This window comes from Gallinula chloropus (genome assembly GCF_964237585.1).
Source record: "Gallinula chloropus genome assembly, chromosome: 3".
Lineage (NCBI taxonomy): Eukaryota > Metazoa > Chordata > Aves > Gruiformes > Rallidae > Gallinula > Gallinula chloropus.
Window position 1 is genome coordinate 65,958,431 of NC_140087.1, and position 18,576 is coordinate 65,977,006.

An 18,576-nucleotide genomic window follows, 5' to 3' on the forward strand; every position below is an offset into this window, starting at 1 on the left:
TATTATACAAGATGCTTACTTAACAGGCAAGCTGGGTTTATTAGGGTTGTGCAGAAAAAGGAGTGAGATCTTCTACCAGGTGTTTCCCTTTGGGAAGCAATCAATATTGAAAATAAGTTAATTCGAGAATCTGAGACTAATAAGGTTTTGATTGTTGCATGACCTAGAATTTAATTTAAATGTGTGGAATATGGCAAGACTAAAGTTTCTCTGAGACTTTCTGAAGTCACAAAATTCAAGAACCATTTTCAAGTTTTCCAACTTTGTAGTAAGTAGGTGCTCTGACTGTGAATTTAATAGCTGTTTCTAAAATGGTAATTCTGGTGTGTTTGTTCAGAAGGGTCTTACAAAGGAAAAATCACTTAAAAAGAAACCCCACAAATCTCTTCTTGTTGTGTGGATGAGGTTGTTTTCCATATGGCAAATGAAACAACTCTTAACCTTCTGTTTACTACCTTAAGTGATTCTATTAGAAATGTCACATTTTAATTTTTAATATATATGGTTTTAATTGTTTTTACTTCTACAGATGGGTGCTTGCTTTTCAAAGGTTTTCAATGGCTGCCCATTAAAAATCCATTGTGCAACATCATGGATAAATCCAGATACAAGAGGTAGAATATTACACATTTCACCCTTTTTGTCCTCTGCTTGGCTTTCAAGAGTGCTTAGATCACCAAGGCTATTCCTTTTAAAATAGACATAGTATAAAATAGCTTTGTTTATATAAGCAGAAGTTCTTTAATTATGCCACTGCTGTCTGAAATTCAGTGCTGCCTGGGTTTTTTTAAAAGTTAAGATAAATGTGGTGTAGTTTTCAGCTTTGATTTAAAAGAATAAATTAGATATCAAAGATAAAAAAACATTGATTTGGCTTTGATTCAAGACTCTTCTCAACATTTTAGTCCAAAAGATGCCAATCCTAATGTATTTATAAAACAAAAAAAAGAAACCCTGACTTCAAGAGGTCCTAGCTGAGATTGATTTCTTTATTGCCTACTTGATTTTTTTAATTATATTTTCCTAGCTATTTCTGCTCCTGCAGGTTTCTGCGCTTCTTTTTATTTTTGCATACATTTTAGTGCTTTATTAAATAGCTTGGTGAAAGGCATAATCAGTAACCTTGTATTCGCATTGCCTTGAATTTCACCTTTTGATTTTAGGCTGTATAGATAGGCATTCTGCTGAGCCAGTAAGCAAGAAAATGCTTAGGTGTTTTAGAAACAGAAATTACAAAAGTTGGTCTTTTGCAGTTGACATCATCTCAATACAAGACATCTGTCTTGTTCACATGTCTAAATGCAATCCAGGGTATTAATTAAGTTCAAGAAGTGAGGCAACCCCAAAGTTACCAAGAAAATGTTACAGTCAACACTATTGTTGAAGTACTCCAAAAGAAGGCTATGAATGTGTCACAAAATATATAGAAATGTCTAAGTAGGATAATCTATATACGAGGAGATTATTCACATGAACTCTTGCTTATAGTTGTATCACTGTTGGTTTTTATTCCAATTGTTAGTCACAGGAAAAAAAAGGCAACCAAACTTTCCAAATGTCTTAAAACCAGCCCCCCCCCCAAATGTAAGCATCCTTAGCAAGATTAATTTTCCATGTTTTCAAGCACCTTAACTATTATAGGTAGGCTTGTTTCAATACTTATAATTGGTGTAAGTATTTTTTTTATGTTTGGTTTTGGGGTTTTTTTTGTAAAGATGAATACTCCTCTAAAACAAACCTTCCTTAAATCAGGATTTCTAGATTGTTTTTGCTTGTTTCCAGATCAGTACTTGATATTTGGTGCAGAAGAAGGTATTTACACACTGAATCTCAATGAACTTCATGAAACATCAATGGAGCAGGTATAGTCCTAGTTTGATATTTTTGGGAAGAAAAAAAATTGTCCCCTTTTTTTTAGCTACTCAGATTAATGTTGTATAATACTTGAAAACATTGTCTTTACTACAGTTACAGAGACACTAGCTACACAGAGAATTAACCTGCTTTCTCCTGATATTTTTGGATTAAAGTTTTACTGTTTTCTTCAAAGTTTTGTTAAAAGATAGAATATTTATAACAAACATTGTTTCAGCTACAGGGAGAAAAGGAGATCTTTATACACTAGATTCCATTCTTTTGGTCTTAAAAGCAGTTGTGCTGATCACACTCAGCTTCCTGAATCCCAGTTAAAACTCTTGCCTTTGCAGAATCTTATAATCTTTTTTTTTTGAGTGCTTAGTGGGGAGGGGGAAATGCTAATTGCAGGCTTTTCTGTATGGTGTCTTCTCCAGCTCTTTTGTTAATCTCTAAGAGATCTGTTTTCTTTCCTGCCTTCTCCCTAACTTAGGGAGCTATGCATCTGCTATCGTGATGGAGGAATTTGCAAGGACAGCCTTCACACTGTAAGCTGGAGGCACTGGTGTTTGTTCAACTTCCAGGCTCCAGACGTTGTAGATATGTCTGTTGCGTTGAGAAGAAGCCCTAAGCTAGCTTGCACTGAGCTCCATGTAATCCGTAATCATAGTGGTGCTTTAGTTAGCTAGCTTAAACGTAGCTCAAGTATCTTTCTGCTACTAGGCTGCAGTTATAAAACCTACCCTGAGAAATATTGCTAATACAGTAATTCTTGTAGGCCAGGTAGACAGAATTTGGGGTTGGGTTTTTTGAAGGATTATTTTTGTTGTATGGTGTTGTTTTGGTTGGTTTTGTTGGGATTTTTTTTAATTGGTAAGGAGAATAGGTTTAATGAAACTCGTGCTCTCATATACATCCTTGTTTTCTCAAAGCACCATGTTCTTTAGTGCATTGCTTAGTGAGCTTTTAGGAAAATGTTTTCATAAGCACTTGGAGACAAGAAGAGATGCCTGTAAAAACAGCCAGTCCTGTGTGGAAGAGGAAGAATGAGTGACAGGTCAATCAAACTGCAAGTTTGAAATATTGTTGCTCTCTAATTCTCAGATCCAAACCTACTAAGTCACAATATGCTTATGCAGCTAGAGAAGACCAATCAAGCTTGCACATGAAGTTTGGATAGAGTCAGGCTGGCAGGTTATTACTGTAGGTTTTTCTTACCATGCGTTTAGGTTACAAGAAGACTTCTGGAATTGAAGTGCACCCTTGTGTTAACCATTTGTTACAACAGGCAGTCAGGCTTTAATAGAATTTTCTAGTTCTGTGTTGTTTACTCTCTAGGTCTGATACAATTAAGTGTAAATGCAAAAGTAGTATCCTTGGTTATTTTTCATACATACCGCTACGTTAATGGACAAAGCAGAAATAACACAACAATGTTTCTAGGAGTTACCACAGTTTCAAGATGAATCTCTTGCTCTTTGGCAGAAAAATATTTCAATCAATTTACAAATCTCTGCAATTTTTTCTAATAAACAGCAGTAACGGGTTTTTATTGTCTGGGTTTTTGGTGTTTGGTTTTGGCTTTTTTAAGAGCAGAAGAAATGTCCTCCTGAGTGGTCTGTCTGGCCCAGTAATCTGTTTCCTAAAGTGGCAGTAGGAAATGCCCATGAGCTTCATCGCTGTCTGCTGTCCATTCTCAGACTCCGTTGCAGTCATTGGTTCGGGGGTGTTGCAGGATCCCTGCCTATTTGCTCTTTGTGTCCATTTATGGACTTGTTGCACATAAGTCTGTCTAATCCCTTGTTTACACTATTGATACTTTCCACCTCTGTGAGCTCTTGTGACAGCAAGCTGCAGAAGTTAAGTGAGCGGAGAAAAAAGTACCATCTTCTTTTAATCTTTTTTTAAAAGCTTGTTTTGTTGGTTTCAGACCCGTTTTTTAATAGCAGTTGTGGGATTTAACAGACAACAATTCTGCCTAGGCCATTTGTTGCATTCCTTGATCACTTAAGTGAAATGTGTAATCATATGTAGGTAGAGAGTCCCTCCAAGTGCTAGTTTTAATCACTTTAATAGATTCAGACTGTCATAGACTTCAGAGTTGCTATGGTTTGTTGACCATGCTTTTGTTTACTGAAGTTTGTGTTGCTAAGCTTTTCTCCCTTAAAATTTTTGAAAAAGGATAGATTGATCTTTAATGACATCTTGTGGGCTAATTATATTTTACTTTAAGACATGAATATACAATGTGCTAATTGTCTAAAAGTTAATGTGTATGCTAAATAGAGTGTGTGCCTAAGATTTATTCTCGATTAACTCTGGCATCCAGGTAAATATTTAGTGGCTTGAGCAAATTTCTGCTACAAAGAGCAGGTCAATATTAGTTTTGTCCTGTCATCTATGCAAATATTAATTGATCAACTTAATGTGCTCACATTTTGTGTATATCAAATTCAATTATTTTCTTTCTTTGTTTTTCCTTCCCTTTATCAGCTATTTCCTCGAAGGTGTACATGGTTATATGTCATGAACAATTGCTTGTTATCAATATCTGGTAAGTTCCTGTGCTGTCTTTGAGTGGCAGTGGGGTAAATACTTGGTTTCATGTTTGAAGTGTCGTTTTGTTTTCTAACTTCTAGGTAAAGCCTCTCAGCTTTATTCTCATAATATACCAGGACTCTTTGATTATGCAAGGCAAATGCAAAAGTTACCCGTTGCTATTCCAGCACATAAACTCCCTGATCGAATACTTCCCAGGTAAATATATGTCATCAATTAAGTGTCTTAATTCTGGGAGTTCAGGATACGCTTGTGAAACTCTGGGGATACCAAATAATGTGGGGCTCTGTTCACAGATTGCCATGAATAACTTTCAGGGGTTTTAATCAGAGAGTAGACCCCTAAGCTTAGATGATTCAAGATGTGAATATACTCTAAAGAGGAATGAGTTTTGGTACATCTTACCTTCTTGTTATGAAGCCTCTTGATGCTAGGTATAATTCTTTTCTGGTATAGTCTGGGTAAGTCCTGGTTGTACTTGATGCTGAACAAAATCTAGTATTGCATCTATGATATTTCAGGCAGGTAGATACGGTGATCTTTCTTTAGGTATTCTGGGTGTTATCTTTCCATAATCACAGAATCGTAGGGGCTGGAAGGGACCTCAAGAGATCATTGGGTCCAACCCCCCTGCCAAAGCAGCTCCCTAGCTCATATTGCACAGATAGGAGTCAGGACGAGTCTTGAATATCTCCAGAGATGGAGACTCCACAACCCCCCTGGGCAGCCTGTCCCAGTGTCTGTCACCCTCACTGTGTAAAAGTTCTTCCGCGTGTTGGTGTGGAACTTCCTATGCTCCAACTTGCAGCCATTGCCCCTTGTCCTGTCTCCACAGACTACTGAAAAGGGGCTGGCCATTTCCCCCTGCATCCCATGCTTAAGATATTTATAAACATTAATAAGGTCCCGCCTTAGTCTTTTTTTCTCTAGGCTGACCAGTCCCAGCTCACTCAGCCTCTCCTCATAGGGGAGATGCTCCAGGCCCTTAATCATTTTCGTAGCCCTCCTCTGGACTCTTTCCAGGAGATCCCTGTCTTTTTTATACCAATGAGCCCAGAACTGGACACAATACTCCAAGTGGGACCTGATCAGGGCAGAGTGGAGGGGGAGGATCACCTCCTTTGACCTGCTGGCCACACTCCTCTTGATGCACCCCAGGATCCCATTGGCTCTCTTAGCCACCAGGGCACACTGCTGGCTCATGGCCAACCTGTCATCTACCAGGATGCCCAGGTCCTTCTCCGCAGAGCTCCTCTCCAGCAGGTCATTCCCCAGCCTGTACTGATTCAAGTGGTTATTTCTTCCCAGGTGCAAAACTCTACACTTGCTTTTGTTGCACCTCATTTGGTTTCTTAATGCACAGCTCTCCAGCTTGTTGAGGTCTTGCTGAATGGCAGCACAGTGTTCCTGCGTGTCAGCCACTCCTCTCAGCTCTGTATCATCAGTGTACTTGCTGAGGGTGGATGCTATTCCCTCACCAAGGTCGTCAGTGAAAATATTCAACAGGACTGGACCCAACACTGAGCCCTGGGGGACACCGCTAGTTACAGTTCTCCAGTCAGACTGCTCCACTGATCATGACCCTCTGAGCTCGGTCCGACAGCCGGTTCTCAGCCCACCTCACTGTCCACTCATCTATCCCGTACTCTCTCAGCTTTGCTATCAGGATGTCATAGGAGACAGTACTGAAAGCCTTTCTGAAGTCAAGGTAGATGACATCCACTGCTCTCCCTCCATCCACCCAGCCGGTGATGAGATCACAGAAGGCTATGAGATTGGTCGAGCAAAATCTACCTTTGCTGAATCCATGCTGACTACTCCTCATGACCTTCTTCTCTTCCAATTGCTTGGAGATGGCATCCAGAACAAGCTGTCCCATCACCTTTCCAGGGACAGAAGTGAGACTGACTGGCCTATAGTTGCTCGGATCCTCCTTCTTGCCCTTTTTGAAGACCAGACTGACACTGGCTATCCTCCAATCCTCAGACACTTCTCTTGTTCTCCAAGACCTGTCAAAGATGATAGAGAGTGGCTCCGCAATCACATCTGCCAGCTCCCTCAGCACGTGTGGATGCATCCCATCTGGGCCCATGGATTTCTGTCCCTTTGAGACGCTCCTGCACCACCTCCACCTCAACCAGAGGGAAGCTCTTCATTTCCCAAACACTCCTTTCATCCAGTGTCTGATGGTCCCAGGGGGCCTTTGAAGTGAACCCCAAAGCAAAGAAGGCATTCAGTATCTCCACCTTCTCAGCATCCCCTGTCACCAGCACACCCTCCTCGTTCAGCAGGGAACCCCCATTATCCCTGGTCATCCTCTTACTATTCACATATCTAAAAAACCCCTTTTTATTATCCTCTGTGTCCCTTGCCAGTTTCATTTCCACGCAGGCTTTAGGCTTCCTAGTCACGTCCCTACAGGTCCTGACAACACCCCTATATTCTTCCCAGGTGCTCAGACCCTTTTTCCACAATTCGTAGACCTTCTGCTTCCCTTTGAGTTTACCCATGAGGTCCCTGCTCATCCACACAGGTCTTCTGCCACTCTTTCTGGATTTCTTGCTCAAAGGGATGCACCAGTCCTGGGCTTGCAAAAAGCACTGTTTAAATGCTAGCCAGCTCTCACAGGCTCGCTTACCTTCTATCAGCGTAGCCCACGGGATAGCTCCTGTTAGGTGACGGAAGAGATCGGTGTTAGCTCATCCTACTTTTTGAATTGCTTTTTCCACTCAGGATCTTGAACTCTACCATTTCACGGTCACTTTGTCCCAAGCTGCCCCCAACCTTCACTTCCCTAGCAAGCCCATCCTTGTTGGTTAAAACAAGGTCCAGTACCTGCCCGACCCTTGTAGGTTCCTGCACCATCTGTAGTAGGAAATTGTCTTCTACACATTGCAGAAATTGTCTGGACTGCATATGACTGGCCCTGTTGCTTGCCCAACAAATATCTGGGTAATTGAAGTGCCCCATAAGGACCAGCGCCTGGGATCTCGAGGTTACTTCTAGCTGCTTGTAGATTGCGTTATCAACTCACTCCTGATTGGGGGCCTGTAGTACACATCCACAACATTATAGTAAGAGAATAAATGAAATGGGGATGTGTAGTCTCGTACTGCAGAGGGAATGGACTCATGGGTTATGTTGAACGCAGAGAAGAGTACAACTGGAGTATAGATTTAATATTCATAATTGGCTAGTCATTTTTTGCCAATATAGAACGTACTTTTGTCTGCAGATGCCTACAGCCCACTGTGCATGCAGCTTCTCCAACTTTATGTACTAACCAGTGCATACAGAATCCCAGTCTGAGCACAGTGGTGGCTGCCAGACAAGCCTTAGAAGCCCATTTAAAATCCAAGAAGAGGAGGTGGTAACACTAATCTAGTTTGTAAAGAAACCTTTGATTTTGAAAGTGCATATTGAATCACTGGTTCTGTGCTACCTTTGGTTCTATTAACATCCTATTAATGTTCAATTCTTGGATTTGGGAAAGGCTTCATGTTCAGTCATCTGCAAACATAATGGTGCAACACTTCTGTGAAAATTATGTTCTTCCTAGAGGCTAAATTCTAATTACCTAAGAGATAATTAGTGCTTTGAATCTTTGTCTTCTGTGTACTTGCACCACTGTTCTACTCTGTTCTCTTCCAAACTAACTTTGGCTGTGTGACTTTGGCTTGAGGACTGCCTCAGCAGTGGACTAATAACCATAATTACCATAAGGATCATATGAGGAAAACCTTCAGACTATATTCAACCTGGAATGACAACTCACTTAAGTTGCAGAGGACTCAGAAAATTTCTTGTCCTGTCATGTCACTTCCCATGAAAAATGCAGCTCTGCCTGAATGTGTGAGCACCAAGCCAGTCATTCAAAGGCAGGAGATGTTCATTTAGATAATCCTTTTTTTCTGTTTTATTCTTTTCTGTAAGGCATCAGAGTAGTAACATTTAGTCAGGCAGAAGTAAAATTGAAGTATGTAGAAGAGCATTTTTTTTCTATCAGATTACAAAGTGAAGTCTTCTAGCATGCTGAGATCTCCCCTCAGCCTTGTTTTCCTCAGTTCCCTTAGTGTCTCTTCATAAGACTTGTACTCTAGACACTTCACCAGCCTCACTTCTTTGGACAGTCTCCAGCACCTCAATGTTCTCTTTATAGTGAAGGGCCCAAAACTGAACACATTACTTGAGGTGCAGCCTCACCAGTGCTGACTTACTGGGGGGATGATCACTGCCCTGGTCCTGCTGGTTGCACTGTTCTGACACAAGGAATTTTTTCTCTACAACTACCTGAAAGGAGGTTGTAGCGAGGTGGGTGTTGGTCTGTCTTCCCAGGTAACAAGTGATAGGACAAGAGGAAATGGCCTCAAATTGTACTGGGGAAGTTTAGGTTGAATATCAGGAAAAAAGTCTTCACCAAAAGGGTTATCGATCATTGGAACAGGCTGCCCAGGGAAGTGATTGAGTCATGATCCCGGGAGGTATTTAAAAGACATGTGGGTAGGTGTAGGTGTAGGTGTAGGTACAGCACAAGATGCAGTAAGTTACAGCATTAGAAATCAGAATAACGATGGGAGTAGCAACAGACTATCCAGGCATGTGTATAAATACATAAAATTAAATAGCAAGAGATAGTGTTAAATGACGCTTGAAGGTATTGAGGTACCTATTCCTCTCCATTCTTAACTTTTAACTGCATTTATAATGCTGCATAACTGAGCATCATCTCAGTGCTACCAGAAGGATCACCATGTATGTTCTAGGCATATATTTTAAAGAACAACTATACAAATAAAAACACTTCGATTTTTTGGGGGCTAGGGGCTATAATTACCATTTTCCCACCAAGAACTCTCTAAAAGGCAGATTCGAATGAATTTTAGTTGATTGATAATTCTATATTTATATCTTGTAGGAAGTTTGCAGTGTCTACAAAAATTCCTGACACTAAATGGTGTCAGAAGTGTTGTGTTGGTAAGTAAAGATCTGCAGATTAAATGCCAAGTAGCAGTACAAACGGTCGCAATATTGAGATTACTGAGTGAGGTTTAGGAGGTAAAGGGAGAGAGACTTCTGTCGTTGTTACAAAACTATGCATTTGCAGACAGTGAGATTGTTCAAGCCAGTCCTTACACTTAAGTAGTGCAAATTTTCCCATTTTGCTTGTTATGTTTAATGACAATTCTCTAAGAAAGTTAAAGAATCCAAATTTATGTCAAATTTAAACCAGCCCTCAGGAAGAAACTAGTCTCTGTGGATCGAGTGACCATCAGGCTTAAGTAGCCTGACTTCCTAGCACAAGTTCCATTTATCAATATTGGAGATAAAAAGCAAGGAGTATTTTTAATTCTTTGAAGACGGTGTTGTCTCTGAAGCCTTGATAGTGTGTTCAGTGTCAGCTACTCGAGTATCAAAGCTGTATGCTGTTAAGACATGCTTTAAAAGGAGGATGAGAGCAGATAAATCTAAAAAAACCCCACAGTAACCCAACAGAACTGGCGAAGGTAACTGAATAATCTCTTGGGATCAAGCTCTTGTCCCTGGAAATGTTTCATCTGGTGTTTCATAATCCAGTGTTTGGGGTGAACAGTTGTATTATGGAGGACATTTTCAGAGACTCGGTGGTTAATGAGCGTCAGCCGTTCGTTTTGACAATAATCTCCCCACTATTGCTAAAACAACTGCCATTTTTTGCCACTTCTGTGGTAAAACTTGACTCTGCCTGGGATACAGATGGTCTAGGGTGTGGTAGGGTATTAACCATACGTTCTGCATATGTCCAGGCCGTGCCCTGATTGAGGCACCGAATAAAGCTGTGAATGTTAATGGCAGGGGAACACCCAAAGGGGTGGAGAGGCAGGGATCAGAGTGGGTATGAATGCTGGCTTTCTGGCAGTCTGTATGTTTACAGGTCTCCTTTTATGAAATGAGAAAGCTGGTGGTGTGCTCCTGTATAATCTTACAGTTTCTGCACTAACAGTCATAGAATTTAACAAGAATGCAGTGGGACTTGGCTTTGTGAGGGGAAGTCTGGTGTCCTGGCATTCAGAGGTAGCTTAGCCAATTAAGCCTGGAGTCCTCATTGTGTGATAGGTGTAAGTGATAATTTGTGATGGCAACAAGGGCAGCTGCAAAAGGCAGCTCCTAGGGGAGAAGTGATCTATTCCCCTCCTCTGCCCTACTTACTGTGTGAACCTGGAGCCTCCAGTCCTGCTGGTGGGAAGCAGCAGTGGAGGTGTTGGTAGTTGCACATTTTGTGGTTTCTGCTGCTTAGTTCAGCCTTACTAAGGGTCATGCCAAACATTATTTGCTGCAGCTTGCAGTCTGACTGTGATGTTGAGTGAGAACTTGGATTAATGAAACTTAGGCTTTGATGTTTAAAGGTGCCGAGGGTTTGCTAGTGGATTTCCGTGGCAGTAAGGTAGCATTGAGTATATTTCATTTATATAGATGGTGCTGGATTGGAGATGCTTCTTACTTGAACTGTGTTATTAATTGCAATTTGCCCCACAGTCACAGTACTGCACTTTAAAATCTAGTCTTCATATATGGTTGTATAAAGTGCAAAATAACACTTGTTCATCCTGATAGATAGGTGGGCAGTGCTTAAGGAGTGAAATTTTGTCAGTGCTGTAGAATTAAAGGTTTTACAGTGCCAAAGTTTGCAATTTCATTGTTCTCTTCCAATTTTTAATTGAGTTCTGACAAACAGTGGAAGAAAAGAAATTGAATGGAGATGAAAGATGTCACTTTCAAACCCTCCAAATTTCCTCTTGATCTAGAAGTGTTCACCAGAAATACAGAGCTCCTGGATTTCACATTCACTGTGATGATGATGCTTGGAAGGCAGCTGAGTGGTTCTCAAGTGGCAGTGATTGTTCAGTGCCTGCTGGGTAACTGTGTGTTCACAGAAAAAGACGTTCTATAACAGCATCTTGTGGTGATTTGGAGATAGCTTAGGCAAACCAGGGTCCAAATATGTATGGAGTTAACTATATTTTTTAAGACTATCTAAAATAGTAAATCTTACAACCAATCTAAAAAGAAAAATATAGTAGACTTCATTTTGAGTCAGAGAGGTAAAATATACCATAGTGCTCTTAAGGGTCATGTCTATTATGACTTATTTGGCACCAGCTACTAGCCATTCATTCCCAGTAGATGGGGACCCCCTGTTCCAGCATTCTCTCTATCACCACTTTCATAGTGTGGATGTTGACTTTTCAGCAGGTTGCGTATATAAAAGGTTAGAGTGGTGGATATTTTTCAAAAGTGTATGTTATTTAGTTGGAAATTTTTTATCATTTGTATTTGCTTAGTAGACTAATGTACTCTACCTCTCCTTTTTTGGCAGTGAGGAATCCCTACACCGGCCACAAGTACCTTTGTGGAGCACTACAGTCTAGCATTGTTTTGTTAGAATGGGTTGAACCAATGCAAAAATTTATGTTAATCAAGGTAATATTGCCATAAGGTAAAATAGTCTTCTATTCAGTTCTATTTATCTTGTAATGGCTTGTTAAGAATAAGTATTATCTGTTTCTTGATGGATTAGACTTTTCTCTTGGTTTCTGTTACATTACATTGAAAATACTAACTTTAATGTGCAGTGTGCATTAACAGTCACAAAATATTTATAGGAATGTTTTTGGCTTTGTGGAGCGCTTCAGTTAAAGAACAAAGCTCTTCACGAACATTATCTTTTAGTTGCACAGCAAAAAAAATGACTGACCAAGGTATGTCAGAGTGGTAACATGGGGTAAAAGTGGGCTTACTCCAATGCCAGAAATAAGGTGCCGACTTGTTCTATGTTTTCTGGCACTGGAGGTCACAAGAAATTCTTGTCTCCCTGTCTGACACCACCTGAAGAGATGGAGCCAAGGTGAACTTGTGTTTCTAGAGAGCCAGCTGCTGAACTTGATCAGCCTGGGAAATGAGGCATAGAGACTCCATAGATAGGGAGAGCAATGAAGGGTGTAGCACTCTTGGCCTCTGTGGGCAACTGCACAAGACACATGTGGTGAAAGACATCCTGTCTTATTTTCATTAAATTGGCATGAAGACTCTCTAAACTTCTGTTACTGCTGTCTGCAGAAGTAAACTTATGTTACAAAGTGTACAGCACAAAATTTACCATACAGCTTAAACAGCTAATAGCAGCTCAGACTAAACTTGTTTCCCTTCTAATATCTATTTATTTATTTCTTAACCTAGCACATAGATTTTCCTGTACCTTGTCCGCTGAGATTGTTTGAAATGCTGGTAGTTCCTGAGCAGGAATTCCCTTTAGTTTGTGTTGGCGTCAGTAGAGGAAGAGACTTCAACGAGGTGGTGAAGTTTGAGACTGTCAACCCAAATTCTACCTCTTCATGGTTTACAGAAACAGGTTTGTGTGCTGTTGGAATTGCATTCAGAAATGTTCCTCACTCTTATAGCTGAAGAAAGATAGTTCCTTCTGAGTAAGATAGTGGCTAAATCATTCTCTGTTAAAAGGGGTATCTGGTTGTACCTGCTGCACATGCACTTTTTTTGACACGTCTATTTGTTGAACTGATTGGATTTCTTGAGATTTTGAGTATAGCAGAAGGCAAAGTTGTGGGGTTTTTTATTTCCTTGAATCAGACTACTTGACTGTTACCCATTGTGGTGTTCTGAACTCTACCCTGGGACCAGGACTTCTGTTTATTTACTAGATTTTAATAGAATCCCAGTGTGAGCAATTTATTTCAGTATCACTGAAGCTGTGGTTTGGCTCTTGTGCAGTAAGTCAGTATGATTAGAAACGGTGTTATCAGCCAACTGGTGATAGCATATTTCTATTCTTCTGGTATTTATGGAGTGTGACAAGGATTAGGACCACTAGTAGCCTGAAACCAAGTACATCACTGGTTTGGGTGCTATGAGTGAGGAGGCTTCCATCTAAGCACCAGTAGAATAAGGAAGTGTGTTAAGGATGACTTCCCTATAGTTGCAAGGTTACCCTCTAAACCTAGACACAGTAGTGAGCTGACTTCCATCTTAGCTTGCAGGTTTAGAAGCAGTAAATAGCTTTGCTAGTACCAGTGATGAATTTATACATAGCCCCATGCTGGCTGCATACATGTGTGAGAAAGTCCAGCTGATTGCATGCTGTGGAATTAACTGAGAAAGACTGTTTCCATTAAGATGACATCTGCTGACTTTCTTGCTGCTGAAAAGATTGGCATAGTTAAAGCATAGTCACAAAAACTGAAGTGATCAGTGGATGGCAAATTGATGCGCTTAACTACTTCAAAGTTAGTGCATTTTATTTTCAAACTCCTACATCTCTGCCTGTAACTGCATGACTTCAGTAGAATCCATAAAAGTAGCATGTTAAAGATAAATTTTGACCCATAATGTCTTGTTGTTGAGATGGGACAATGTTGAGATAGATAAGGCAAAGGGAAATGGCACGAAGCTGTGCCAGGGCACATTGTAATTAGATGTTAGGAAAAAAAAATTTTCACTGAAAGAGTTGTCAGGGCCTGAGACAGGCTGCCCAGGGAGGGGGTTGAGTCGCCTTCCCTGGATGTGTTTAAATAAAAGTTAGATCAGGTACTTAGGGATATGGTTTAGCATAGGACAGGAATTGTTGGGCTTCGATGGTCTTAAAGGTCTTTCCCAACCTTGTGATTCTGTTGTCGTCCTTCTTTCAGTTTCGTCTGCATCAGTGTGTAAATAGAAGAGTAGTAATCCCTTCCCAGTTCCTTTTTAATATGGAACATGTAACATCACATTGTGCCTTCCTGTCGTCTATGCATTCTGTGTTGTGTCTGTTATTTTCTCCTGTTCGACTCCAGTTTAAACCCTCACATTGTACTGGTTTGTTCCTGTCCCCTGCTGGTAGGGGAGCGATAGTGCAAAGAAACAGATTTTTTCGGTGTTTTTTAAATGAGGAGAGCGTGTACTAGATGGTCGCAAAGAGCTTCCATCAAATAGTAGTTTTGATTGTTTGATATTTGACTTTTCTTTTTTTAATGTCTGATAAAGACAATTTAAAAAAATTTTAAAAAGGTGGCAGAGACTTACTGCAGGGGTTTCCTTCTCTTGCCACCCTCCTCCTGTTACCTTCAGCCAGCGCAGTGCATGTTTCTGCAGCGCATGATGTGGTTGAACATAATTTCTATCTTCCAGTCCTTCTGTTGCATGCTTTCATCACAGCTATATCCACCTTTGGTTAAGATCATGCATGAAAAACTGGGTAAGATCATAAATGTATACGTTCCAAGACAAACAGTAAAAAAGAGATGGAGGGACCATCTCAAGTCGCACATTTCTGCCATCATCCTTGAGGAGGTTTCACTTCAGCGGGACCATGGGTTTCATTATTTAATTGAAAGCTGGTTTTGTATTTTAGGTAACATGCTCTAATTTCTCATCTCTAACAGATTTAATGAGCTTCTCTTTTCTGTGTGAAAGAATGCCTACAGTACTGCTGGCAGGAATGCTGGATTAGGTAGAGCTGCTTTTTGTGTAGTTTTAATGTTAACAAACAGATGGACCAAAGCTACAGTTCTCTCTTGAGTTGACGTGTCCGCTAATCACTTGTGGGTCAAATTCCCTTGTTTTCTGTGATGGAGACTGCTGCAGCTGTAACCCAGAAGAGGGGATGGTAATCCTTCTTTTAAAAGGTCAGAGAAGGAAATAATCCCCTATTTTTGGAAGATCTGGGGATGGGAAGTCTGAAAATAGCAGCAAAAATTAAGTAATAATATTAAAGGCCCTAGAAAGACTTAGAAATAAAGGCGGAATAAAAATGAAATAAAAAAGGCATTCAGAGTTACGGTGAATAGTCTCATGTATCTGCCTTTTTTTTGGTACAGCAGTATTAAATAACACCAACAGAAAATAAAGGGCAAGTGATGTACATGTGGACTTGCTTTTGTGACATGGCTCAGAAAAGCCATACTTTAACATTATAGCTTCAGTTTTCCTGTCACAGTCAACATGTTGGATAAGTGGACATGCCTTTAAGAAATGTCACTGGTAAGAGGATTATTTAAAGTAGATAACAGCACACTAACCTAGTAAATTGTCTCAATCTCTAGAACTTCCATTTCAAATTTCATGGTTATTTATGTTGTGAACTAACACTTTAATTTTTTTTATAGACACTACAGAGACAAGTGTTGTGCATGTAACACAGCTGGAGAGAGATACCATTTTGGTGTGTTTGGATTGTAAGTTTTAGTATCGACTAAATACATATGTGTGCATTTACATGCATACTGTCTGCCTTCAAATTAGGTCATAATTTGAAGATTAATTCTTGGTTGACATATCTATTTATTGTCTAGGCTGCATAAAAATAGTGAATCTGCAAGGCAGGTTAAAATCCAGCCGCAAACTGTCGTCGGAGCTCACGTTTGACTTTCAGATTGAATCAATAGGTATGTTGGATGTCATTATTTATATATTGAGTATCTGGATAGACCAGAGAAGCTGGGCAATCGCCAACCATGTGAAATTTAACAAGAGCAAGCGATGGATCCCATACCTGGGAGGCAGTAATCCTGGTTACACATACATATTGTGGGACAAGAGGCTGGAGAACAGCCCTGTGGAAAGAGACCTGGGGGTTTGGGTTGATGGCAAGTTGAATGCGAGCTTAAAGTGTGGTCTGGAAGCCAAAAGGCCAACCATGCCCTGGGGTGCACTCTACATTGCACTGGTGCAGCCTCATCTCGAGTGCTATGTGCAGTTTGGGATGCCTCAATAAAAGCACGTCAGACTATTAGAGTGTGTCCAGAGAAGATGGTGAAAAGGTCTCAAGGGCAAGGAGTGTTTTGTTCAGCTTGGAGAAAATTAAGGAGTGACTCCATGGCAGTCTACAGCTTCCTTGGGGCCAGTGGTGGAGTGGAGGTGCTGATGTTCTTTCTCTTGTGAGCAGTGGTTGGGCACCAGGAAATGGTGTAAACCTGCATCAGGGGAAGCTCAGATTGGACATTAGGAAGGGGCTCTTCACAGAGCAGGTGGTCGGTCACTGGGACAGGCTTCCCCAGGGAAGTGGTCATGGCACCAAGCCTGTCAGAGTTCAAGGAGCAGGGAGTTGGAGTCAGTGATCCTTATGGGTCCCTTCCAACACAAGATATTTTATAATTAACTTTTGTTTTCTTGTGAAGAATCTGAATGAATTAAGATTTGTGAAACAGAAAGACAGAATACATTTATTTTGACAGCTTTCCAGTAGTTCACGTACCTGGAATTCACTTACTTTTGAAAAAGAGATGAGAAAGGATGTGCACACAGGTCACAGAATCACTAGGTTGGAAAAGACCTTTAAGATTGAGTCCAACTGTACCCATCCTCTACTAAACCATATCCCTGAGCACCTCATCTACCCATCTTTTAAATACATTCAGGGTTGGTGACTCAACCCCCTCCATGGGCAGCCTGTTCCAGTGCTCGATAACCCTTTTGGTGAAGAACCTTTTCCTCATGTCTAATCTGAACCTGCCCTGGCACATCCTGAGCCCATTCTTTGTGGGCCTATCACCTGTCATTTGGGCAAAGAGACCAACACCCACCTCTCTGCAACCTCTTTTCAAGTAATTGTAGGCAGTGATAAGGTGCCCCCCTCAGCCTCCTCCTCCAGGCTGAACAACCCCAGTTCCCTCAGCCTTCCTTGTAAGGTTTGCTCTCCAGCTGCTCTACCAGCCTGGTTGCCTTTCTCTGGACATGCTCCAGGATCTCAGTGTCTTTCGTGTAGTGAGGGGCCCAGAACTGAACATAGTACTTGAGGTGAAGGGTAGCACTAGAAGAGGAGGAACAGTGGAAAGAAAAGGAGTTGGAAGCAATTTACTTCTGAGGACAAGCTTTAAAGTTTCAGGCACTTCAAACTTCATGTCTTGCTGAAAATAGGACTAAAAAAATTGTCATGGAAAATATTACTTTTATGGCTCCTGTTGCTTAGGAACAGAGGAAAGGCAGGAGAACATGTACTTGAAGCTGCTGACTGTGGGACCTCTGCATGTGTTGTAGTCTAGTCCTTTCTCTGCTGCTCACAAACAAGCTACCAATGTCCTGTTCTGGCCTGGTAGTATCTCCAAAGAGCTCTGCTCTCTGTCCTTCATAGCTGCCCAGAGGTAGGGTGCTGGATGCAGGTGGGACAGTATCTTCCAGTCTTCTACACACTTGCCCTCTCTTTGAGGAAGGCCCAATACGCATTTACTTTCACAGTGTTCAAATGTAGGTGTCTCGCCATGTTTGTGACAAGGGAAAGGGCTGGGAAGTAGAAGGCTCGGTGTAGAGCCTTGCACTGCTATTGCATAATGACCGTGTTAGCCAGTAGGTGCTGGGAAGGTGAAAAATGTCACTGCAGTATCCCTGTAACTTTTCTGCTGAAATTCAGTATATGTTTTCTGCCAGGATTAGAATGAGGAGGGATTTCCCACTTGAAAGACACACTTAGGGCTAGACAGAATGACAGTTTTAGAACTTTTTCTGATTGAGTGGTAATACTTTTAAACCCCACTCATTAAACAAACAAATATGTAACAGTAACTGCTTTTTAGGTGGGTTCAGTGAGTCCTGTGAGATGTTCTGCAGTGGTGGGTGAAAGCAATACAATTAAACGTACACACAAAATTGCAATCGTACGCTTTGTGTCTTAAAAGCATAAGCCGATGTCATGCCTCAGAACTGATTCCAGTGTTTTTTGTTACCAGTCTGTCTACAAGACAGTGTGTTGGCATTCTGGAAACATGGCATGCAAGGAAGGAGTTTTAGATCAAATGAGGTAAGTACTACATTTTTGCTTCAAATTCTCACTTCCTTAGCCGAGTAGAGGATGAATGTGTAATGCTGTGGTCTGAAGAGCAGTGAAACATTTCAGTAACTTCCTAGGCTAGGTCTGGAAGCTGGATGCTCATTCTGAGCATGTTTCATAGGCAGCAAACTAATTAATGAAGCTATAAAAGAGCCCCTGTCCAGGCTAACATGCAAAGCGGAAGGCAACAGGAGACCAGGTAATGATGCCATAGGAAATGTCCAAGCCTAATGCTTGGTGACATTAACTTTCTTCACCTTAAATTGCTCTGAAGACCATTGTCGTAGACTCTGACATGTGGCTATCAAATATTCAGGCTTTGCTAGTGGTTACATGCTCTGCTTTAGCTTTTTGTCATAGTGTCAAGTGAGTTG

General features: G+C 41.0%; 1 protein-coding gene across 2 annotated transcripts in view; it reads left to right on the plus strand.

Annotated features, from left to right (window-relative positions):
* The window catches only part of MAP4K3 (mitogen-activated protein kinase kinase kinase kinase 3), a 93,263-nt gene that overhangs the window by 68,422 nt on the left and 6,265 nt on the right, over positions 1-18,576 (plus strand). For both annotated transcript variants that reach the window (XM_084260966.1, XM_084260967.1), the window contains 10 exons: positions 530-614; positions 1,783-1,862; positions 4,348-4,408; positions 4,494-4,611; positions 9,329-9,387; positions 11,768-11,871; positions 12,628-12,799; positions 15,546-15,614; positions 15,732-15,824; positions 18,102-18,172. In XM_084260966.1, coding sequence (XP_084117092.1) covers positions 530-614; positions 1,783-1,862; positions 4,348-4,408; positions 4,494-4,611; positions 9,329-9,387; positions 11,768-11,871; positions 12,628-12,799; positions 15,546-15,614; positions 15,732-15,824; positions 18,102-18,172 — 912 coding nt within the window. The remainder of the gene's footprint in view (positions 1-529; positions 615-1,782; positions 1,863-4,347; positions 4,409-4,493; positions 4,612-9,328; positions 9,388-11,767; positions 11,872-12,627; positions 12,800-15,545; positions 15,615-15,731; positions 15,825-18,101; positions 18,173-18,576) is intronic.